Genomic DNA, 24,777 nt, shown 5'->3' on the forward strand with positions numbered 1-24,777 from the left:
CCCTCAAACAATCATGTGGAGGAAAGAGGCAGAGAGAGAAAGCGAGAGAGAGAGAGAGACAGAGAGAAAACAGCGAGTGAGGTCAGTAGAGAGAAGGATGAGAGAGGACTTTTTTTTTTTGACTAGTACAGTCAGCTTTCACACATGACCAGGCAGCAATTCACCAGCAAAAAAAGAGAAACCCACTTACACACGAAATGGCTCTAATGAAGCCACGGCTTAGCTCATGTCTAACAAATGCCCCCCTTTTTTCCCATGGCTAGAGGAATCTGTTGAAGTATGAACTGTCACCATCTCTGTTTGAAGCTATGAGCACTTAGATCACATGTAGATGTAAATCCCAGAATTTGTTCCGTCAGCACAAGGCAGAAATGTATGTCATTTTTATATTTGTAACACACTGGTCACTTACAGAGAAAAATACTCTCAGAATCCAAACAATAACATTCAACCGCTCTCTCAATTTCCATCTCCTTCTATTGGTTTTTTTTGTATGTTGCCTGCTCTACAGACACACCACTCCCTCTCCCCTCTATCTCCATGGTAGCAGAGAGGACATGCAGGAGCATATGGCTCATCATTTTCACTCTGCCTGCCGACGCTGGGCTCTCCTGGGGGTATCTACACCTCTGTCATCTCTCCTTCTTTGTTCGGTTCAACAGCAGCTCCCTATTATCCATCCAATCACCTTTTGTCTTCTTCACGTGTGCCCAAGCACATACTGTACAAACACAGCTAGCAGCCACGGCTAGCCGACATTCTGTACCGCCGTGTCCTCGCGTCGGAATGGGAGTAAACGACGAGGTCTCAGCAGAATGTGCCACAAAAGAGGAGGGAGATAATTAGCGACAAAGTGTTAAAAAAGTTGGTTAAACCTGCACTGATGCACATGTCAAATGGGTCAATCACTCAATCAATGTTCCTGACCAGGATCACAGTCAGGTTGGCCACTGCTTTGCCCTTTTATAAAAGGGTGAACATGCATTTAAAAAAACCAAACTCAAGTTCCATGTTCGTGATATTTCAAGAACATTGATGTAACGAGACAGCAAACAGCGGAAGGGCATTTGTGTAATTTTGTCTAATTTAGCAGTGATGAACACATTTGCAGACTAGCATCAAACACAGGTTTCCTAACACCAAACCTCGGTTTTCTTTCCTTCATTAGAAAGTCAGAAGAGTGGAGCCTCTGCTTCAGCAAATTGGTGAGTTTTTACCAGCAATACTCTCTCCCTGCTCACTCCCTCTAACTCTTTTCTCCTCTTCTCTCTTTTGGTGCCAGGCCTGACCCGAGCTCGGTGCCAAACCTGAGGGTTCTGGCCAAATGCAAACAGGATCAAATGGCTGGAGAACCACAGGGGCTCCTTCCAAATGTCACAGTTGTTTGAAGCTTCCCTCAGTATGTGCTGCCAACACACAGGCTGTCAAAGGACCAGATGTGTTTATACATAAGTGAATAAAAAAAAACATGCGTGATATCTTGAGGGTATATGACAGGACTGAATGTGTATTTGACTGTAGCTAGGTCACAAATGCTGTTTGGCCAACACACTGCTGGACCATTTTTGTGGTTAGCTGTAACATGTAAAGAGAAGATGGGACTTGGAGAAGCAAACATCTGCTACCTAACCCAGATTAATGCTCAGACACAGAGGGAAGAAGGCAAGTGGAGCAGTACAGGGCAAAAAGTTTGGGTTTGTGCAAAGAGTCCAGTGTGCGTGTCAAAGTGTCCTTGGACACTGAACCCCAAATATCCTGTGATGGCTGCGCTGTCAGCGTGAGCGATAGAAGCGCTGTATGAATGTGTATGTGACTTGCAGTGCAAAGCTCTTTAAGTGTTGGTTAAGACTAAAAAAGCGATATAGAAATGTAGCCATTTAGCATTTTACAAAACCACTTATAAGGCAACTCTAAAAACCCTTTACTCAAGTATCATTTCAAAGATGATAATGATGAAGTTTGGAATAGATTTTTTAATCAGGTAGACAAAATGTCTGTAAAAACAAAATCGCTCTCAGTAAGGAGTGAGGTATGTTAGAGACTGACCTGCTCAGCCCGGTTGTATCCTGCGTCTTGTTTCTCCACCTTGACATGGCTGTTTTTGCCTCCTTCGACCTTCACTTCCCCAGGCTCCAGCTTCGGGACCTTGTCCTTCAGTACAGTGTCGTCCTTATCCAGTAGGTATCGTAGCAGGGCGTTGTCCTTCTTCTTAGGGCTCAGGGGCTCCTGCTTTGGAGCAATGTCCGCCCCGGCGGCTGTACTACCAGCGCCCTGGGGTTGGTCTCCCAGCTCCTTGCCTGTGGCCTCTGCAGTGAGTTTGGCCAGGTCTACTGGAGACGTACTGTTCTGAAGCAACTGGTGGAGGATTTTGTGTTTTTCTTTGAGGGATGTGGTGTGAGTGTTCCCTCCCATGTGGCCGCCCCGGACCCCTGCCTGGTCTTTGCCTTCGCCAGGGGACAGGGGTGTCTCGAGAGGTTCTGGCTTGGTGGTAAGCAGTTGCAGTAGCTTGGTGTGGCCCTTGTTGTCATGAAGACGGTTGTGGGTGTCGTGGCCCTCAGGGGGCCCTTCCCTCTCTTCCTTGGGCTCGACTAGATTGCCCTCTGTCTGGCCTTGCGTGTGCCCCTGACCCACCTCTGTGTGAGGGCCAAATGAGTCTCCTGTACCACCAGCACCACCACAGCCTCCACCCATTTTTGACATCAGATGAGAGTTAACCCCTGATCCCCCTGTGACCCCTGCTGGGGAGCCTATCTTTCGGTCTGGAGACCCCAGTGTATGTGCATGAGGGGGCCCATGCCCGTGACCTACGCCATGACACTCACTTAGGGCTTGCAGAGCTGACAAAGAACTGCTTGTGTAGCCACTGCTGCCTGCTCCTCCAGGTCCTCCACCACACATCCCCACTGGGGACGGTGAGTGCAGGCCTCCGGCAACACGAGGGCTGCCCGCCCCACCAGGACTACCTCGATGCCTGGGCGACAGCATAGAGTTCTGCTGAGGTGGATGGGGCCCGCCGGCTGGGCTGGGGCTCGCGCGAGAGGGGCTGTTCATCCTCCAGTTTGGGCCCTGCTGCGGTGGCTGCATGCCCCCAGTGTGGTTGTGTGGTGGGGGGCAGCCAAAACGGTAGCCCTGCATATGGCCCATGGCGGCTGGTTCCCTGGGGCCAGCAGGGCCTGGAGGGGAAAAAGGCGTGCTGTTGCCGCTGATGGTAGTGTCTTGGCCCTGAGGCCCCGAACCTGGCAAACTGCCTGGGGTTGGAGGAGTCATGGAGGGAGTGGAGGAGTTCATGGGCTTTGGAGCCATCCCTGTGGCCTGATTGCCAGGACCCATATCCTGGCCCATTCCACACACCGTCTGCTCCCTGGAGGTTAAAAACAAACAGACAATACAGGTGATTAATTACATTCTTAGCAAAAGTGACAGAGCTGCAGAAGTCACACATACAGAGCATTGCAAGATTTTTTGGTTAATCTTGAATAAATGTAAAATTAACATTGTAGAGGGACCTTATTGCAGATTTTCCCCCCAAATACAATTTTGCTCTTCTTTTGCACAACAAACTTTTTTCAAAAACTCCAATTTTAAATACAGCCACAAATGATCTGCTTATATACCACAGGGACAAGGTGAGAAATTGTTTAATGTCTGATTTCATTGCGACATTATTCCCCTGAGCATGAATACACTACATACTATCCCATCCAACGGAGCACAAGTAGCCATCAGGTTGTGCTCCAGAGTATAACAGGCTAAAATGTGAGCAAATTCAAGCTGCAGATTTGTCAATCCGGTTGTGACACGTGTATAGATTTTTTCGAAACATACCTCTGGAGAATGTGCAGGGACATGTAAAGCTGGGGTTCGTTGGTGGCGGGCGATCGCACCAGTTTGCTTTTGGTGTGGGCCGACACGATGGTTCCATCGGAGAGGGAGAACCGGTAGATGGGGCTGAATGCTTGGCCATGGCGGAGCACTGTGGAGATGCCCAAACAAAACATTTTCGCTGAGATGAGTAATTTGTATATATATGTATATGTTTATTTTCTTGCAACTGCAGTAAATAGTGATGGAAAAAGGATCGCACAGAAGGGACCCATGATTTAATCACCATTATTTACTTGCGCAGTTGCGGGACGACAGCAGAATGTAACTAACAAGAGCTGAGAATTAAAACTGGATGGTCCTTGCGGTTAACACTCTTACCTTCCTGCTGATGTCTCTTGGCAAAGGACATCTCTCCATCATTCTGTAGGTGGAACCTCTGGATACAGCGCCGCACCAGATCCTCCCAGCCTGGTTTCATTGATGCCCGCAGCAGACTGGTATCCAGGGACGTAATCTTACCTAAACACAGAGGACCGGATTAGGGAGGCCTTAGTAACACATGGGACCAGTAACTGAGCTGATGGGGATTTAATGTCTCCCTCAAACATAAATACGCAGAGCAGCTTGTTGACCAGAAGATGAGAAGAACGTCTTCTGCGGTATAAAGTCCCAGCTACAGAAGATTAGACGGGCAAACATGAGTGCAGATGCTGTCAGTAAAAATCAAGTCAGATCGGCATTAAGACATTTGATACAACGCACGCATGCACTCACTTGACGCAGTGTAAGAGCTGTCCCTCACCAGACTGTAATTTAAATGGGAGGCAGTGATGCGTTTAAGGGCTAACAAGCGGACTGCTGCATCACTGACAACCACAGAGGAAAGACAATCACAACGACAGTTTGCGACAATGTTAAACTATATTCACCATGCTCTCTCAGGCAAAAGAAGATTTGAAGAGGCAATATTCTTTTTAATAAAAACAAAAATCATACTCTCATTCATAAATAAGAACATTATGGTACTATCTTAAGAACTGCATGAACGCACACATCGACATGCATACCTATAGAGGTAAGGGTGTGGAGCGACAGTCAGAGAGTAACTGTGTGTCTATGTGTGTCTGTGTGTACACAATGCCACACACAAACAGCATGAACACATCAAAGACCAGGTGAAGCGCAGACAACTGTCTGAATCTCAGTGTTCAGACAGGTACTTTACCTCCCACAGAGTAGCAGAGGTGGAAAATGAGCTGACACGCTGAGTCCTAAGGAACTTTACCAAGGATATAATAATCTTCAAATACCTAAACTGTAGTGTCAGGTGATTTATGGGCTGGTGACATGAGATGAGGTTGTGCGGGGCGGTGGTGCCTCACATGGCACTATATTATATTTTGAAACTATGTTTTTCTTTTTTGCTACTCCCCAACTACCAGTTTTTGTAACCTCCCAACCTTTTAAGAAAGGATAAATAAATCAAGTTTGCTGTGATTTGTTTTTAATAGTTTGCAGCTCCTCGCTGTGTGACCTGTGTACCTTGCAGGTCCTGGCGCGTGGTGAAGCTCTCATGCGTGGGAAGCATGGGTCTTTCCTTCATGGGCACCCTGCGCGCCACACAGATAAGGCATGACTGGAAGTCTAAAAAAAAAAAAATAACAAGAGGAAGAGGGGGAGAACAGAGGTGTGGACAGAGGGAATGAGCGCAGGAAAGAGAAAAGATGATGTAGAGATTGGAACAAAGAGGACAGGACAGAAACATAAGGGACGAAGGGGGATGGGAGAGGGGAGGATGGGGGTTTAAATGATAGAGACAGAGGGAGGGAAAGAAAATGAAATGCATGTTATTTCCAGGCAGCATAATTAAAACAGTTATTAATGAGCATGGGGGATCAGAGCCCCACTCCTTTCATGAGGAGCAGCAGCCTTCGCTGGCAAGGGAAATGATGAAGTGTGACCTTTGAAGGTGTGTGTGTGAGTACATGCGTTTGTAGCTGCACTCGTGTGTGTGTGTGTGTCTCTGGCTGGTCACACCTACAGTGTCATCTCACACTGATGACACTGGTGCTCAATCATGGCAGTTGCCTCTAACATGCACATGCGTCCACAACTGGAGTGACCCCAAAAGTCTTCCATTTAACTTTACGTTCTCCATCCACACCCTCTTCGTCCATTTATCAGTACTGTCCACACGAACGCACCAGAAAACGCACATCACGTATCCTGGACCTGTGCATGCCGAAGTAAAAAGGAAGCATACCGTCTACTCCACAGTTCGTTGTAAATATTACAAAAGAGAAACAACAACGGTGAAAAGTTTGATGATAAATTTCTTTTCTTGGACTGGCGAGGAGGTGGAATAGTAAGTAATTACAACAGTTTTCTTTCGCCACTGGTCGTGACAGCTAAGAACCAATCATGCTCATCCATACTACACTGCATCTACAGAGTTTTCTAAAATGAAACCCGCTATGTTTCCCAACCACTACATTGTAGGCAGTCGAAAACTCCGTAGTAGTGTGGACGGCAGGTGTAAATGTAGCAGCAGTGATGCGTTTTAAAGCTCAAATGTAGCAGTGGAACTTGTAATCCTGCATCTTGGGTGGTCCAGCAGATATAGATCTATGAATCTCTCAATTCTCCTGCTCTTCTTCTCCCCGTCGATAGCTGGACAAATTCCTGCAACTATAATATAACCCCCGATCACTGATCCTTCCTTGCCCAACACACATGCACACTAACACAGGGGAAATGGATAATTTTTGAGACACAGCTGGTGCACAAAGTACAGGGTAGAGGGGAAAGACAGGTTGAGTCGAGACAGAGTGAAATATTAGCTTTATCACTTTTTGTGGCCATTACACACCGAGTTTGACAGTGGGGAATAGTGATCTGCAAATAGAATTTAAGTATGTAAATATTGCTTTTGTTTTCTGTGCTGAGAATTCTGGACAAAGGCCAGTCTCGTGATGTAATTCTAGTTATTGTCTAAAGCCAGGAAAACCACTGGAAAAGCCCAGTGACCTCTCAGTAACTGAACACTGACAGGAAATCACAGACAACATGAAACTTAAGTATTTTCTTTGGAAAGGTGAGCAGATGTTTGTACGAGTGGCTACTCTTTCTTTCTCTACTTCTATATTCTTCCACGTCCATATGCTGTTCTATCGAAACCTATTTGAAGGTTATCAGGAGGACCGGTTCCCTGATGCAACACACACATTTAATTCCATCCTTCCCTCTTAAGCTCTGATCTGTGAGGAATGTAAATGAATTATAGATGGGCTTTAATGACAGCTGCCCAGCCTCCTTGTCTCCCTTGTGTCACTTAACTTTCCATGGGCATAAGCGGAGTGGCATAAGCGCTGCTCTCCATCTTATCGTTGCCCCTTTTCGCAAACAATGCCAGTTATAAGGCTAAATGTCCATTTAGTCATAATAAATGTAAATGGCTGCAACTTGAATTAATATTTAAAAACGTTTCCAATTCTGCATCAGTCACATGCAGATGTTGCATTGACCCAAGAAAGCCTCTCAACCCTCCTAATCAACAACCCACTTACCTACATTGAAGACGACAAAAATCAGTCAGGTAGAGATGATTTTGAATTTGTCCTCTGATTTTGACATTGGTCTTTTTCTACTTTAAGATGTTCTTGATGTCTTATCATATACTCCAGTGTTACATCAGTGACTTAGATTTATATATTTCAGGACAATTAATAAAATTTGCAAGCTCTGATACCTGAAGTTATCAACATTAGGTATTTAGAACTCATCTAGATTTTAGAATAAGATAAAATAATCAAAATCCTGACTAAACCTATCAGGTCCAGGGTTGTTTTGTAGGGTCACTGCATTAGTGTCAAATGATCCTTAAACTCTTTCCACTCTATTTTCCCACACTAGCTCCCCCTCCCCTTCCGTACCATCTCCTTCCTCCTTGATTGACTTGGGCTCCGAAACGGCAAAACACTGCATGGTCTCATATTTCTGCTGCTGGGGCTCGTGGTCGTGCGGTTCGTCCTGGCTCTTGCTGTGGGGGTTGACCAGCATTCGGCAGTTGAACGTGTGACTGTTCCTCCTTGGACCCTCGCTGGACCATGGGACACCGTTCACTAGAGGGGAGCAAGGAGAGGAGAGGGAGATTTTCATTTTCGCCTTCTAAGGGATTTTATTTGACTAATTTTACTGTAGCCAAAATTTAAAAAACAAAAATGGGAAAAATCAGGACCCTGCGAACGAGCCAAGAGAGGCTACCATACTGCAAGCGCAAGACACGATGAGAGCAAGACAGACAGGTTGAAGGTGGAAAAAAGTGTAAGAGAGAGAGGAGCAGTTCATGGGCAGAGATCAGTCATAATGAACAGTTAGAACCCGCAGTCGTGTGCCATCTCTCTACAGCCATGCTAGGCTTCCATATGCATGTCCTCCAAACCATCACTGCCCATCTTTCTTCTTCTTTCCAACGGGTGCGAGCAAACTCGCATGTACAAACATGTGCAAGTCGACGCACGCACAGACACACACACACACACACACACAAAAGAATCAGAATAAGAGACCTGTTCAGTCACACACACACACACACACACACACACACACACACACACACACACACACACACACACACACACACACACACACACACACACACACACACACACACACACACACACACACACACACACACACACACACACACACACACACACACACACACACAATTCATTTCACTCCAGCACACTCCCATCACAATCCATCTGGTTTGCGATCTCATTCAGTGCATTGATAATCTCTCAGTATCTGGGACACGGCCCACTGATCATTTCCAGGGTCCTCTCTGCGCTGCTCTGCCACCCAGATGGCTGGGAACTCAGACCTCAATCCGAAGCACCGGGAAAGGAGCGGAATTGGAGAGACGACTTAAAGAAAGACCGACATACATTACAATCACCTCTTGAGAGGAGGGAAATGTAGGGTGTTTAATGGACGCGGCATGAGAGAAGCTAAGCAAAGGGAAAGGGCAAAACTTAAGAGACTGAAAGAAATGTCTGCCATATAAAAATAAATGGCCTGTTTTCATGGGATGAGTAATGCTAAGATAAAGACAATGGTTTTCATGGAGGTAGGGGCGAGGTAACGGGAAAGTGAGGACATGAAAATGGGAACTTGGTGAGTGGCAGAGAGACAGAGAGAGAGAATAACACACAATATGAAGAGAAGGGGGAGGAAGGGCGTGAGATGAGAATATAGGGAGCGATACTGCTGACAGGGGAGAGAAACCTAAAAAGGGAAGTTAATTAGGTGAAGAGAGAGGGAGGCAGAAGAGAAGAGGAAGAGCAAAACGTCTAGGTTGAGCATCAGCAAAAGAGAAAAAGATGTACAGTTCCTGTATACCCTGCATATGAAGCTTACATAAGACTTTAAGTATTGGCCAGCTTTTCCCACATCCTCGCCTAGGCCACTCCAACTGCAAAGTGTTTTAATTAAACTGCCGCCACTATCGAACAGCCTCCTACGACATACCTGTCTGATGGAAAAAGCACTGGGGTGATTGAGAGACGTGACGGTGTTAAGAGACAAAGAAAGAACACAGTGTAAAGAACACTAGGGATTAGGCCGGGCTGTAAATGAGAGCAGAGGTGGAAGTGACGCAAAAGAGAAGACACTCGTGTGGAGTCAGGAAAAGAGAAACACGTGGAACACAAATGACAAAGCGACAGACACTGACAGGTAGAAAAAGGGCACAGAGCAAAAGTGAATGCTGGCAGGGAAAAAGAAGCTTGAGGCTCACCGAGGGATTTGGGCAGCAGGTTCTTGATGAACTCTGCGTGATCGCCGACGTGCAGCACGCTGTAGACACTGGTGTTCATCAGCTCCTCCTGGTTGTAGCGCAGGTACTGGGTCACGTTCTCGGACACAAACACAATGTTACCCTCCATGTTCACCACAAAGAAGAAGCCATCCAGGGCCTGAGGGGAGAGGGGGGAGGAAGAAGAGAGTTCACAAGTTTGTTTACTCCAGTTTTCACACTTATACAGATGAAATCTCTGAGAGTGAAATGGAAGCAAAAAGAGGACATTAAAAATATGAGCACATTTACCTCCCACCTACATACACTGCTAATTCATCTGAGGTTATGAAAAGGCTAGTCCTTCCATTATGATCATGGATGAGTGGGGTCATTTTATTTAGCTGGTTTGAAACAAAGCTAAATTTGGTTTATGAACAGGATATGTTTGAGCCACAATAACAATTATATAAGCTGTAAGATCTGCAGAGTATTATTGTATGTGTATGTCTGGTTGTTTATGGTCAACCGTAGTACTGTAGAACTAAACAACTCAAGCTTCACATCTGCATAGTGTCTTGAAAAGAGGTAATTAGCACCCAGCGTGCTGGGTACATCATCCATCATTGCAGATGCTCCACATCAGTGTGACTGACAGAAAGCAGGATAAAAGCGTGTGCCTGCAGAGGTCGGAGGACGCGGAGGAGGAGGAGCGCTTAATTGAAATAATACAGCCCCGGGTCGACCATTACACACAAGATTGTGTCAATTAGGCCATCAAATCACCAGGAGCCTTTAGGAGGAATCCTACTGGTTGTAAAGCTGTAAAAGCCGGTGTCAAGATAAGAGACGGGAGACGCCTGCCAAGTTGTCTGCCCCACACCTCTGCAACACACACACACACACACGCTATGCTGAGTTAAATAGATTTTCATGATACAAGGCATATTGACTGTTGCACACTCGGTTGTCTCTTTCTTCCCCTGACACAGCACCCTGTCTGCACCTATAATCAGCTGCCTGTTCTCATACCTACACTGCATAACATACCTGCTAATTAACCAGCAGGCTAAATTTTAGGGTGAAGCGAAATCGCACGCCGCAGAAAACAAGTGATCTCATGGGGGGACAGACGTTTTTTTTTTACCCAGCCCTGCATTAAAACAGTGTGGGCTAAAAAACAATAGACTTTCAAAGATCTCATCTAACACTCTATAGAGCGCTATGGTTCCAATAACGCAACACGGCTGTGCCAGTCCACACTGTGTGAAGAAAGGCAGCATACTGGACAAGTAGGGCAAACAGAGACGGAGCAAACCCTCTCCAACTGCCAACTTTTGCTTTCTTCCAGACACTCTTGCATAATGGCTTTAGCCAGTACCTTCATTTACAATGACCTGATTAAATATGCACTTGTAGAGATGACAAAAGCTTTAATCAATTAATATACTCCAAATAAATATACTATGAGCCACCGCACTCTATGTGCACCTGCTCCATTTTGCACCGAGCCTATTGTCTTGATATATGACTATACATTGCTTATCGTCGCAGTGCAATACACGGCAGATAGCGAATAGTTATAGCGGAGAGATTGGGGGTCTCCTCTCCTCCCTTATCTCCTCCTGTCTCCCACATACATTCCTGCTACACATGATATATTCGCAGCATGACAACAAGACATTATCATCTTGCTGAAAACAAGTCAAACTAGTCTCTTGCAGAGCCCAGAATAGAAGCACAAAACTTTTTGGTAGCAACCTAAGTGTGTGTAAAGCATTATTGTATAAAAAAAAAACCCCAGCCGGGAACAGAATCTGTAACAGAAAATCTGGTTAGACAGATATGCCTGTTTACTTGTTTAGTTTATTGATTTAAACAAAACTAATTTAGGTTATTGTTTGAGGCAAAGTTCTTGCATGGCTTGTCATGTTTTGACAATGCTAAAACTTTGGGTTCTTCTGTTAAACACTAAAAGGGTTTGAAGGAAAAAAATTATGTTTACATATTTTTTAACACAAGATATCTATAAATATATCATTCTGCAATCAGTGCAAACTCTCTAGTGTTGTAGCTTTAAAATTCCGGCCACCTTATGATGTCATCGTACCACACAACAGCAGCCATATTGGTCAGTGCAACAGGAATTCAAACTGTATGTCACACCAGTCATGTGACTTGCTCCCAGAAGGTTAAAACAGCAGCGCACTGATGTTTTTTTCACAGCCCTGTTTCGTCATGCCTGTGTGAGTGGCTGGCGGACAGCCTTGGAGGAGGGTCATGGGGGCACGTGGGTGCATTTCCTGCCGACAGCTATTCTCCTCAGAGCATCCTGTAATGAGCTGGGCCGGCGGACGGGGACATGGCTGGAGCGGAGCAGGGTGTGAATGGCCGATTGCTGTGTTTTGGGGCTGCTGACAGATGGGAGAGCATGCAGGCTGCGGCGAGCTATATTTAGCTGCAAGTTAGCATGTCTATTCAGTGACGCTGGACCAGAAGAGCTATAAATATTCCATGACAGGACAGATCTAGAGGAAAAGTTGGGGAGGGAGGGGAGAGGAGAGAAAAAAAACAAAAAACTGAAAAAGTAAGAGAAAGAAAGGGAGCGAGGAAGCGAGTAAGAGGACAGGCTCAATGGACTGATTCATTCGCCAGGCTGTTGCTTTCTTCCCATTATACGTAAGCACTTCAGTGGCCCTCCGTGGGACAACGAGGCCATTGCTCCGCTCAGTGATTTACAGCCAATCCGGGGCAGAAACAAGATGCTGGCAGCTTTTGCACAGTGACACTCGCAAACACAACCACTACTGGCCCATTCGCGATTGTTCCCTGTGGATTGTGCTCTTTATTATATACCCATCTTGATTTAAAGAGGAGCGTAGATCCCATTCGAGTGTTAAGTATATGAGTGTTCAGATGGTGTACTATAGCTTTGAGGGCTCAGTGTGTGGCACTTCACAACATTTCTTTTTGCCAGATATGACACTATGATTGAGCTCTACCCACCTCCAGCATCATCGGTCCCAGGGCATCTTTGTCAATCACACTTTGGCCTGTCGATGACACGTCGGCCTTCTGTACCTCCTCCTCATTTGCGGCTGCAGCTTTTTCTGTTTAAGGGAGAGCCAGAGACCGAGGTTCAGAGACAAACAAAACACATGCGATTCAACTGATTCAAGACAACATGGATCTGAACTTTAAGAATTTGACGTCAGATATTCATCATAAAACTGAAATGTTGCTTTCTCCTTGTGAAAGACCCACAGACTTAGACTTTTCAGATGTCACTTGTTGACCTCTTTCTTTTAACAAAAATATTTCCAGTTACACAGCAAACACATTTTGGGGCTTGAAAAAAAAAAGTGTTTCCATGGCTCGAACCAAAGCACAGAGCAACAAGCGGAGTGAAAGGTTATTGTAAGTGAGAGTGTGAGGACATGCAGCTGCCACGCTGGTGGCAGCCACTGGATGGATTGCATTGTCATGTACAGAAAAAAGGCTTCTATGGAAACACAGTGACAGTGTGTAAACAACTCGTTCCAAATAGAGGAGTTAGTTGTTGGGATGTGGTCAAGCAGCAGGGGCGGACCTTAGAACCTTTCATTTTTGAAAGAAGGGACTCTATATATAATTATGTTAATGTTAATCAAGAAAACTAAAACCACAGCTAGGGGTCGTCTCCCTGTTCATATGGACTGCCTCTCTCACATAAATTTTGTGCATTGCCGCCTTGTCAATTTGTATCTCTGTTGAATTTCCAATTATGGATATGACTTGTAGACACATACAGAGAACTATGATCTATAGCATTAACAAACTGGACCGGTGGCAAAACAAAACTTAAAATGATATGAGGGGTACATACTGACAGATCAAAATCATAAATGTAGCATATTTGAGTCCACGGCCTAATTAACTTCCACAAATCTTTAAATGTAAAGGTTATATGATTGGTTTAATTGGTGAACATGAGGTCATTTTTAGCTCATTTTTTAAGACCCGTTTCATCAGTTGTATATATTGCATTATATTTGACATTCTTTTTTGTTTAAGTATATATTGGATATTCATCTTATTTTATACATACTATAAACCATATGTTTTATATATTTACTTATATAATTCTCTAGTATAAATGTATATATGTATATATGCTGACTCTGTTGGAGAAACCCAATTTCCCTGGGGATCAATGAAGTATTTCTGATTGTGAAGCTCCTGTACCTGCACTGTGGTTCTGTGCATTTGTCCATGTGAGTGACTGGGTTAATAACCATGCAGAGAAGCCTTATGTTCAGAGTGTAGGCTGCCCTACTTTTTAAGATGATGATGATGAGAGGCAGAATATAAGTGGGCTGCTGGGAGGAGGGGGGGCACATTTAACTGTCACAACGCCAAGAAGCGAGTGGACCATATGGCGAGAAAAAAACTAAAATCATCCTTCCTCTTCTTTTTTTTGTGTGTGTAAAAACTGACACAAATGCAGGTTCGCCCCTTCTCTGTGGGCTCAAGCAACAACACACACAGACCCACATTCATCTCTTTCAGCATTAATGATGCGTGCATCAGCAGGACCTCTCCGGACCCAGCGGGGCCCAGTACACCGGTACAGCTGCCCTGGGTACAGACCCATCAATCAATGTCAGCGCGGCCTTCTCCGGCTTTTCTGTCTGTCCGCAGAACTGTGCCACAGAACGAGGGAGGAACTGATCACTTATAAGGTTGTATGTGGTGATAAATGTATTAATAACCACATAATCAGTAACTGGGAAGACATTTGCCATAGTGCATTTTTTTTTAATGTTCATGTATTAATAATGAATTAAAATACAATACTAAACAACTGGCTACAGTTCAGCGGCTGTGGAATATCCATCCGGCCAATGAGAGCCTGGGCTTTTACGGTGTTGGCAATAGTGAGTAGTAAGAGTGTAAAGGAAGCTGTTAAACACTTGCTGTATGCCATTAATTTATAGCATCTGTAAAGATTTTATTACTCAACATATTTTCTGTTAACATGTGGCAAAATGGAAACAGACGTAAAAGCACGCATGTACTAAGCATACAGCTCCACGTGATTTCAAAGTAGGAAAATGTCTGTAGACAACAAGAGGCCATTCAGAGGTCATCGTCGCTGCAGGGCTGTGACACCAATCATTGAGAGTTATCAAGCGACATGTAATTCAATATATTCAATAATGTCACTATAAACTGAGAATATCTTTTACACAGCAACAATGCTGTGAGGGGATAATAATAATCCTAAACCTGTAAAAAGTGGTTATGGTTTCAGAAGCAGGCAGTGGGTGGTACTCTAGCATAGGATAATGAAAAATTAAAAAAATTGAATGAGAAGAGGAAGGGTCGAAAGGGAGGGAGGGTATTATGGAATAAGACAGCAGAGTGGGGGGAGGGACGAACAGACGGTAGCCAGAGTTTGTGTGTGTTTTTTGTATCATATTGCTCATCATTACATAACGTGTGAGTCACAAAAAACATGACAACACCATCAGCTGGTCTGATTCATGTACACCTTGAGTGGGCTGCCACTGTCTACCAGTTACACAGCTGCTTCCCATGTACGCACTGTCCAAGCTTCTTCATAATTCAGTATTTGCCTTGATGTTTACCTTTAAGCTACGTTTTGACCTGTAAGAAGAAGAAGAAAAAACCCCGCCAGGGATTTCAACGATCCTGGTCTGGTTAATCCAATATGAACAAAGAAACAAAGACAGACCCTGAGTAATTGCTAAAGGCTAAAAGGGAGAAGCTGCCAAGTACAGCCAGGGCCCACTGATCCATTTGCCTGGTGTTCTGGCTCAGAATGAAAGTAGGAAAGATCAGCCGCCAACATATAACTGCTCCGGTTCATGCAACTTATATGATGAAGTGGTGGTGGGAACATTAAATCAATTGTGCTGCTCTTTAATAACAACATCAATTACTGCGCATGGAGCAGATCCCAGACCATAATATTTATGCTGTACCATCACAGCTGAGTGTTCTGCCAACGCAGTGCCACCTGTGGCTCTTGTGGGTTTATCAGAGCCCTATAATCCCGGGCATATTCATGATGTTGTTGCAACTTATTCACAGCACTTCAAATCAAACCGCTGTTAAATCCATCTGCAGGTATTCATTTATCTGGGTATATAACTAGGCAGCATGTAATAAAAAGCAGAAGAGAAAGCCTGTAGATGAACAGATATTATGGATTAAGTTGTTAAGATTAAGCAGCCAGGTGAGAGTGAACGCAATCTTTTCACGGTCATACTTTGGAACCCATCACCTTTACAGTTCTTCAACATTAGCAGATAAAGAGCAGAAACGCACCACAGGTTGCCACTCGTACCTTGCTCCTTTATCTGTCGGATTTGCTTCACAGTTTCCTTCAGGATTGCACATTTGTCAGGCTTGACATTGAAGTTGTCGATGTCATTGAAGTTGGCAAAGATCAGCTCGGCAAGCTCTTCGATGTATTTGTTCTCGTGCTCGCGGTTGCGCTTCTCGTTGCTCCGCTTGGGACTGCGGAGACAGAGAGAACGCCTGGGTGAGAAAAATGCAGTGAGGGAAGAGCGTAACGGCAGGGGAGCTAAAGATGCATTGTTAAAAGGGTTCAACTGCGTATAAATGTATGTGCAGCATTTGCAATTCTACAAAACATGAAAAAATGAATAGGCAGTCAGAAAGCAGCCGGAGCAGGGAAGGAAGAGGTGAGCGTTCACACACATTTTTGGACATGACTGGAGAGCCCTCTCATTTTCATAGCAGCCAAATTGACAGTGCACAACATCTACTGCAAACCTTGGCATGGAGCGGACTCACAAAAGGAATAAGGTTAGGGTCAATTATGCTCCTTATGGCTTGAAATATATCTCTAGGCCTCTTCATTGTGCAAACACAGAGCGCTACATCATTAAAGAAAACCTACATTCTTGGCTGCTTGTCTACAGAGGAATTATGCAAAATTATAGTGCAGACTTCGACAGTGCTCCGGGGGTTGGCTGCCACAATAGAATAATGCTATTGTTGATAACTACTGGGCTGCTGCTGTATATACAAAAGAAGATAGAGAGCTTTATTTTACAATCTTGCAGTTGGTAAGTAATGTGAATGTGAGTGTGAATGGTCTTTTCTATACATCCAACCGGTGATATGGGTCAAAGGGCAGGTAACCTGTCAAGGGCAGGGTGAACCCTGCGTCTTACAATGTCAGCCCCCCCTTAATCATCCCTCAAAGTTCTGAGGTATAGCTAATGAAGAAGGGCCAGAGTTGCTAACAACTTTCTTGTGATGGAGTAGAAATGTCAAAACAACCTTTCTTGGAAAGATTTTTCTTTTGGGGGGAAATCTGTCCTTGTCGAAGTGGACAGGAATATAAATCCTACCTGGGTCCTAGAAGTTCAGCAGGACATTCTTTGCGTTTTCTTGACTCTGCCCTGGCAGGGTCAGATGAGTTTTCACCGACGCCACTCATCCTCAATGCATATCAGCGTCTGGAAGACAAACGCAGTCACAGATACGGTTTTACAGATGGAACAACACACAAAACATTGGATGGATTGATTACAAACTCTGAAAACCAAATGAAGTGAAAACCATGTGTGAACATCTGCATACAACACATACACACAGTTTTCTGCGCTGCGGGCACAGGTTGATCCACTCAACCTGGAGAAATGAGTGAAAGTGGAGCGGAGAAAGACATTCAATCATTTTCTCTCTGATAGTGCACCTCTCCCCGGGGAGACTGAAATGAGAGCACGGCATTTCGCCCACAGCACCAGACTTGCGCGCTCAGCCATGTACCAAGACAAACCCATTTGTTACACGAAAAACCGAGTAAAGCCAGCTCACAGTGCGCCAGAGTGGGTTTACGATCACAACATGTGTCCGTGTTTACCGAGAGCGCTTTACCTGTTTCAGCTTGTAAAATGCACTGAAAAAAATTAAATGCAAGACTGGAATTGTGGCCGCTCTTTTTGAAGTCAAGCTCCCAAGTGTTAAATCTTGTTAAGTAAGTATTTTATGATGTGGCCGTTGGCTGAGGGCTGTTTCTGATACTTAGACCCCACATACTGCAATCTTAAGGCTCTCGGGAATCTAAGATAAAATACAATTAGGTTATCATATGCCTTTGTACTGTGTCCTTCATTTAAACAACTTGGGGTCATTAGTGACAAGTCAAGAGCCTTTGGAGACTTACGGAAGATTGACACTATGCAGATGTTGAAAATCTTCAACATACATTTTAATTCTGCTGCTCCTCTTTCCCTGTAATGTCAGCATGGGCTGAACTCCACGCTTCTAAATGAAAGACAATCAATTATTGATCAAAGTAATGTCTAATTAATTACCACCATCGTGCGCACCAAAAACTGATGAGGGGCTAACGGACTTGGATTTCGGCAGGATTCCTGCAGCTTCTAAATACAAAGTGACATTTAAAAAAAATATGTGTGAAAATTATTGTTTAGCGCAAGATGGGTGATCTGCAGCCCTCGGCTCCGAGAGGGTTATGGAAGCAGGGGGAAGAGAGATATTATCAGAACTGTAGGACAGACCCAGTGAAAGAAAAGCAAGTCTCTCCCCGGCCCAGTGCACGAGGTTGGGGCATGCTGTGTTGTGATACACTCTCGGCCGCTCTAACCATGGAAACGGCTATGGCACACACTGCTCGCTGCTCAGGCGTTACATAAGGCAGAACAGAGTACAGCAGGGTACAGCACAGAGCCGACTGGACAAGCATTAGCTTAGCAGAAGCAGGCTGAACTGAAAAAGGGAGCTGGTGACCATGCAAACTTGAGTCTGGCTCCCTCCTGGCCTGGAGTGACCTACTTTAAGCTAATGGTAGGGTCTGTGCTCAAATGGTCAAAGTAAAAGCGGTGGTGACTGGCCAGAAAGACAGAGGAGGCTCTGAAGGGTAAAACACATTTTCACCGTTCTGTTGACAAGTGACTTGAGTTCTACTGACGGACAGTAGCGCAGTGTGTGATCAGATGATGATACCTAAATGTCACCAGGCATGTGTCCTTGCATTTAACGCTCCTCTGAATGCTGTTGCACTGTCCACTGAAATTACAACAGTCGCAGAAGTTATGTGCTTTTATTAATGACAACAGAACCAGGCCATTAAACTCTCACAGCTAAATGGCACTCTCTGTCCCTATTGGCTGTGCCCGGGCTTTCCAGCACAGGTTACCATGGGGATTCTAGACCTGATTGGTTGTGCCTGTCCCCGTTGGGCCGGATAGGATTGGATGCCTTCGTCTCCTTGACATAGCAGTAATGATGGGTCATTGTACGTTGAGACAAAAAACAGAGAGACTGCGAGCACCGGACACGTTTCAATGACACCAACACAGACTGCCAGACAGCCTGGCTACCAGGCTGGCAGGCCATTTTTGTTGCTGGGAGGTCCGGTCTTCACACAGGCAGAGTAGCGAGGGATTTCTAATCCTTGAGAATTCCCTGACTCCCTGGGCAGCTGTTCGCACATGAGCCACTAGGGGAGTGCTTCTCAAATCTCAAACCTCTTTGAAAAGACTCAAGCCACAGTACATCTGGAACGAAGTGGATGGTAGCATGTTGCTTCAATATATTTGTGTTTAGGACCCATCATTTGACACATTTATTTTCCCTCTTTCTCTCCTCTAAAAAAACTATATATATTTTGTTGTTCTAATTATAATGTAAAAGAATATGTTGTAAAAAACAAAGGACGTAGTCCAACACAAATACTTTGTTTATGAGGAGAAAATCACGGCACATTATACTATGCAGCTGCCGCATACACATTTGAAACACACTTGATCTTCAGGATGATTATAATGGAGCTGTCCATGATAACATAGATCAAGTTCATCAATCTGAGTCCATGAGGCTGACTGCCAATTCACCCAATGCATGACACATAGTTAATAATCAAAGAAAAAAATGCAGGCCAACCTCTTTAACCTGTGTCATTTAAAGGGAAACCAGAAGCAACAGATAGCCAAGTCTTGATCCAGCTAAGAAGCGGTAAGAGACTACAGAACAACACAGTTCAATCAAGAGTTGTTGGGGTCATAAAAATAAATAAAAGAAAATCTATTTTTAAAGAAACGGAGATTATCAACATTTATGATTTATGATTTAGTAGGAAAAACATTTATGGCTAGTGTCTTACTTCATTTTATTTGCTGGAATCCACACAGTAATATAAAAGAGGAATGGTAAAGGGAAGGAACACTAACCAACCTGAAAAGCACTTAAAAGGAAATAAATTCCATTTTGGAAAACCAACTACTCAAGACTGAATTAGAATTAGCTAGCATGTAATTACCTCAAAAGTGTGCATTATAAACTATCGTGATATGACCGAGCGCATATTCATGTGTGAATAAGACACTGTCATCCATTGGTACGAGAGCTGTGTGCAGATCATTAACTCAAAGCAATGTGGGGTTCAGTAAGTATGGTGGGGGGGATTACCTAGTGGCGTATAGGACTGTCTGACAAGACATCAATCAAATTTACAGTTCATCAAGCTGTCAGCTAGTACTGTAAGTCGAGACACACGGACCATCACATACTGTCAGCTTCTTTATGATTATGTTAAGGTCAGACATGGTGTGAAATCAGTCTGAAGCTAATCAGGGAGTGTCAAGATTCACACAGACGAGGTGAATGAAGTGGTTTTAAAACTGATATTCTTCAGAACTTATAGCGAGAGAACCGAAGGATAGTACAGCTGATCAGCTGATCATATCATATTTACATTATGGTGAGAAATGGTTCAGGGGAAAAAAGTGGCAACCGACTTTCAATTAGAATCCCCCGTGTATGAAAATAAACAGTGCTGACCTGTTAGAAAATATGAGAAGAAGAGAAAAGAGGACACCATCCTACTAACAAACAGTAGTCAAACAGGCTTTAGAGGAAAAGGACATCTATAAATGGAGGCCATACAAAAAAAAGGGAAGCATTTGACCCTTTAACGATGAAGTGCTATTTACAGCGAGTTTGGCCAACTGCTTGCTGTTGTTGGCGAAATGCTGGCATGCTGACGGGCACTAGGAGAGTTCAAACTCAAGATCTGCCTGGACATGGTGCAGTGAATAGGAGCATATACTCTTCCATGTTGTTGTTTTGCAAATTAATTCAGGATTCCAAATAAGTGTAGTAAACATCATTACCCAGACCCTCCCCTCTTCCCATCTCTCTCTCTGTACACACATATACACACCTATTAGATGGCATCCATAATTGTGTATTTGTGTGCTGACAGGTCGGCCCTGCCAGTGTGAATGCAACACTTGTCACTTCATTACAGGTTTTCCTCTTCATCATCTCTGTCTGACTCACAAGGCTAAATGAAGGGTTAGGTTACCAAACCACTGCAACAGCCACAACACTGCCTAAACAACACAATGTTGAAGACTTTCCAATATCCAAACCTGTTTGTCAAACCAGTGCACTACAAATGTGATTTTATCAGAACTATATAATGTTCTAAAATAGGTGTACTATTAAATATTTACTTCAAACTGTATTTAATTGCACAGTGAGGAACTATCAAAGGTAATTTGACCTACATAAGAATACACACACAAGCAAAAGTTTGAAAAATCAATTGACTTTGAGAGCACCAGGCACACTTGAGGGAGGTGATCATGCTGTAGGTGTGTGTCATTGCTTATATCTTAGGTGTCACACGAGCCGACTCTCTAGGACTGAGCTGGAGCCAACCTGTCTGGCCACGGCGGACTGCAGAGACAACAACAAGGGGGCTGCTGCTGCAGCCAGGAGCACTGGAGACGACAACATATCCTCCTGGTAACTCAGCAGGTGGAACACAAACTGTACACGACGCGGTGCATCACAGTAAACACCTCAAAAAGCTCAATGAAGGGAAAATTTAACTTCACCCTTTGAGACACACAGTCCGTACAAATGACACAGCGTTAATAGTACACCAAACACATGAATTACAGTGCGAGGAAAATTTAAGTTACCAACTGTTTATTTTGGCTTGAGAGTGACCCTACGGCCACAGACATGACGTGGTGCTATAGGCGGCATGCGCGCTCAAAACCATTCAGGATGTTAGTATGTTGCTAACGTCCAAATATAATTGTCTTGTCCAATGCTAGGACTCTATGGTCTGTTTTGTTCTGTGCTGTTAGGTCATCTCCTGTTTTTCAGTTTTACAATATGTGTGACAGAGACGTAAAACACGTAGTGAGAGGGGAAAACAGCTGCTGAGTTTAAAGTTGTAAAAGTGTAAAGCAAGGTGCCTTATCACTGATACAAATCAATATCAGTATTTTATTATTCTATGAATAGCCCTATATTAATATTCTGGGCTATCAAGCTATTCTTCTTGTGTAACAATAAGATGGGAGGCAAAGTGGTCACTATAAAAGGTCTTTTATTTATTACATTTAACAACCATTTCTAGACCATTTTTAAAAATGAAATTTAGATGCCATGACCAAACAAATCTGCTGGCGGGGGCCCACTTCAAAAAAATCAATCACCCATTCCAGTCATAGTGAATTGGAGGGGGGAAGAAAGAATGCAGAAAAAAAAAGGAAATTAGTGTCTAATTGCCACGGGGAGTGGGCATGTGCCACTGTGCCATCCCTGTAATCATGAGGGTTAGCGGGGGTTTGATTATAGAGACACACCCAGGGCTTCTGGAGCTACGAGAGCGCTGGGCATGACTGTGCATTTAACTGCACCAGAAGCTGCAGAGCGCAACAGTGACCACCCACTTTTTGAACGGCTCTAGTTCCTGAAGTGAATTTCAGATTAATTTGCTCCATTGACATTTAATAAAATCCCTATATAAAGAGTTTTAAGCCTGGAACCAAGCCAATAAACTGCAAGATGAATTGTTACCATAAAACGTTTTATATAGAGCAAAAAAATTATTGGAAAAATTGAAAAAAAGGCAAAGGTACAGGACTGTGTACAGAATTATTTTAAGAATGAAGGAACTACTCATCCCATAAGCCATTGTTAATGCATTTCCAACGACTTTCAACTGGCAGTTCAGCTTCTACTTAAATTTAACATTCATCATCATCACTATAGGGTTTATATTGTTGATAAGAGTCTTGTAATGTATTGTAGCTTGTGTTTATATAGTGTTTATACCGTGTGTATATAGTGTATAACGATTGTAGAGTTCAGTGGTAGCAGCGGGTACCAGTAACTTTACATCATTACATCTCCGAACTCGGAGCTTGGAATTCGGGGGTGGTGGGGTTTATCCGATCGTCTGAGTTGGGAATTCTGACTCGAAGGGGGGTTCCAGTTGAAACCTCCGACTCTGAGGTCTGTAATGTCGAGTTCTGAGGTATAATTGAATGACAACCCGACGCTCAAGCTCAAGCTACACCTTGGATGGTTATGACACTATGGCTAATAATCTAAATGTCAATGGAGACTTTGAATGGGATTTTCACTCGAGAGGGCGTTCCAGTTGAAACCTCAGACTCTGAGGTCTGTAATGTCGAGTTCTGAGGTATAATTGAATGACAACCCGACGCTCAAGCTCAAGCTACACCTTGGATGGTTATGACACTATTGCTAATAATCTAAATGTCAATGGAGACTTTGAATGGGATTTTCACTTCCGGAACCTCACTGTTGCGCTCGATTGGGGAAGTGTTTGAAGTCTCTTGCACTATAATAACGAAGGCCCTTCTGGAAAGTGCAAAACCACTGTGTGGCACTGAACAATGTCTCGCTGGTGTGTAATTTGTCCTCACATGACTTCTTGGCATAACAGGCCCCTAAGGGTTGGGGGGGCAAGAGCGCACCAATAATGACTGCTTCTGGAGGGCTGCAACATGGGCCATTTATTTCCCCACAAACTGTAGAGAAAATCATGACGGGGGAGGGGCCCAGAGGACTCGTGTCTTCTCGTTTTACGTCTCAATATTTGCAAGGGTGAGAAAATGTTTAGAGAGAGCCAAAACACACAGACAAGCGTTGAAACCATGTCAGATGTATTAAAAACCAAAATGTATATAAAAACAATATCGGTTTCCACAGAACACAACTTGGGTGGGGGTCTGCGGTGAACTTTCGCCCTGCTGACAGCTGCTGTTACCTTGAACCAGATGTGGTGATATTAGGTTTGGGTCAAGGCAGAGGCAGAGGGAGGTGGAGGGAGAGATGTGATGATGGACGGTGAGAGATTAGGAGAAGCTGAAACCTTGAATCTTGGGTGAATTTAACAAGACTTGAGTGATGGGCGTGTCACTCTGGAAATGCAGAGGAAATCTGATCAATGACGGGGAACTAGCTTGGGAGAAATTGAGAGATCAGAGTGTACACAGAAAAGGAAGAAACAAAGGGAACAAAAAAAGGTCATTGGCCTTTTTTTTTTTTACAGAAAAGGTTCACTGATTCCTGGGGGTTGATGTTTAGAAACTTCAATCTGTAGCTACAGTTCTTTATAATAACATGCGTGCATAATGTTAATGTTAACTCTCCTTAAGACCACTCTCTGTCCCTCCCCCACTTGTGTGACCTATCCAGTTTTCAGTCATTTAAATTACATTAAATCGCCCATAGTTATTGGAGTTACTTTGTAATAAAAGCAAATCTATTCTATTCAAATGATATGTCCAAAACAACTGACACATAATCAGGCTGCCGCTGTTTAGCAGACAGAGAGCTGTGCACCTTTCCTGCTACCAAGTCCCACTCAAGTGCTTGTCCACTCTTGAATCACTGCAAGGTAATGGCTCTAAAGTGGCGGAGAGCAACCAAGAGCCAGCCCCCCACCCCCCCACCCTTCCATTTACTGAAAGCTGATCACGCTCATGAATCTTTAACACAGGCAGTCACTTCAGGATGTCACAGGATGGGAAGGGGAGGGAGCTTTCTGAATAATTAGCACAGGACAGAGGTCCTGCATGGGGCAAATTTGGTGAACTTGCACCTGCAGAGCTTGGTATTGGACCCACCCGTTACCCACAATTATCACTTAATCTTTATTTCGCCTGCCGATTGCCTGCATTTAGCTAATTTAGTTTTTCCTATGCCCATAACTATCAATGAATTTGATTACATCTTTTATCCACTTTACATTATTTTTATCAGTTACCAGTGCAGGACTCTAGCCGTGGCGGAGCCAGACTAATACTCAAATTTGT

At 44.1% G+C, this 24,777-nt stretch overlaps 1 protein-coding gene across 8 annotated transcripts in view; it reads right to left on the reverse strand.

The window, feature by feature from the left end:
- Positions 1 to 24,777, reverse strand: part of ncoa2 (nuclear receptor coactivator 2) — a 54,453-nt gene that overhangs the window by 13,901 nt on the left and 15,775 nt on the right. For 7 of the 8 annotated variants that reach the window (XM_047329719.1, XM_047329718.1, XM_035618694.2 and 4 more), the window contains 9 exons: positions 17,011 to 17,118; positions 15,975 to 16,147; positions 12,629 to 12,732; positions 9,626 to 9,803; positions 7,758 to 7,946; positions 5,368 to 5,469; positions 4,204 to 4,344; positions 3,826 to 3,973; positions 2,047 to 3,361 (listed from right to left, as the gene is read on the reverse strand). In XM_047329719.1, the coding sequence (XP_047185675.1) occupies positions 2,047 to 3,361; positions 3,826 to 3,973; positions 4,204 to 4,344; positions 5,368 to 5,469; positions 7,758 to 7,946; positions 9,626 to 9,803; positions 12,629 to 12,732; positions 15,975 to 16,147; positions 17,011 to 17,099 (2,439 nt within the window). In that variant the 5' untranslated portion in view covers positions 17,100 to 17,118. Of the gene's footprint in view, positions 1 to 2,046; positions 3,362 to 3,825; positions 3,974 to 4,203; positions 4,345 to 5,367; positions 5,470 to 7,757; positions 7,947 to 9,625; positions 9,804 to 12,628; positions 12,733 to 15,955; positions 16,148 to 17,010; positions 17,119 to 24,777 lie in introns of those variants that run through there. The other variant, XM_047329722.1, reaches the window with a different exon arrangement.

This window comes from Scophthalmus maximus, chromosome 21 (assembly GCF_022379125.1).
Source record: "Scophthalmus maximus strain ysfricsl-2021 chromosome 21, ASM2237912v1, whole genome shotgun sequence".
Classification (NCBI taxonomy): domain Eukaryota; kingdom Metazoa; phylum Chordata; class Actinopteri; order Pleuronectiformes; family Scophthalmidae; genus Scophthalmus; species Scophthalmus maximus.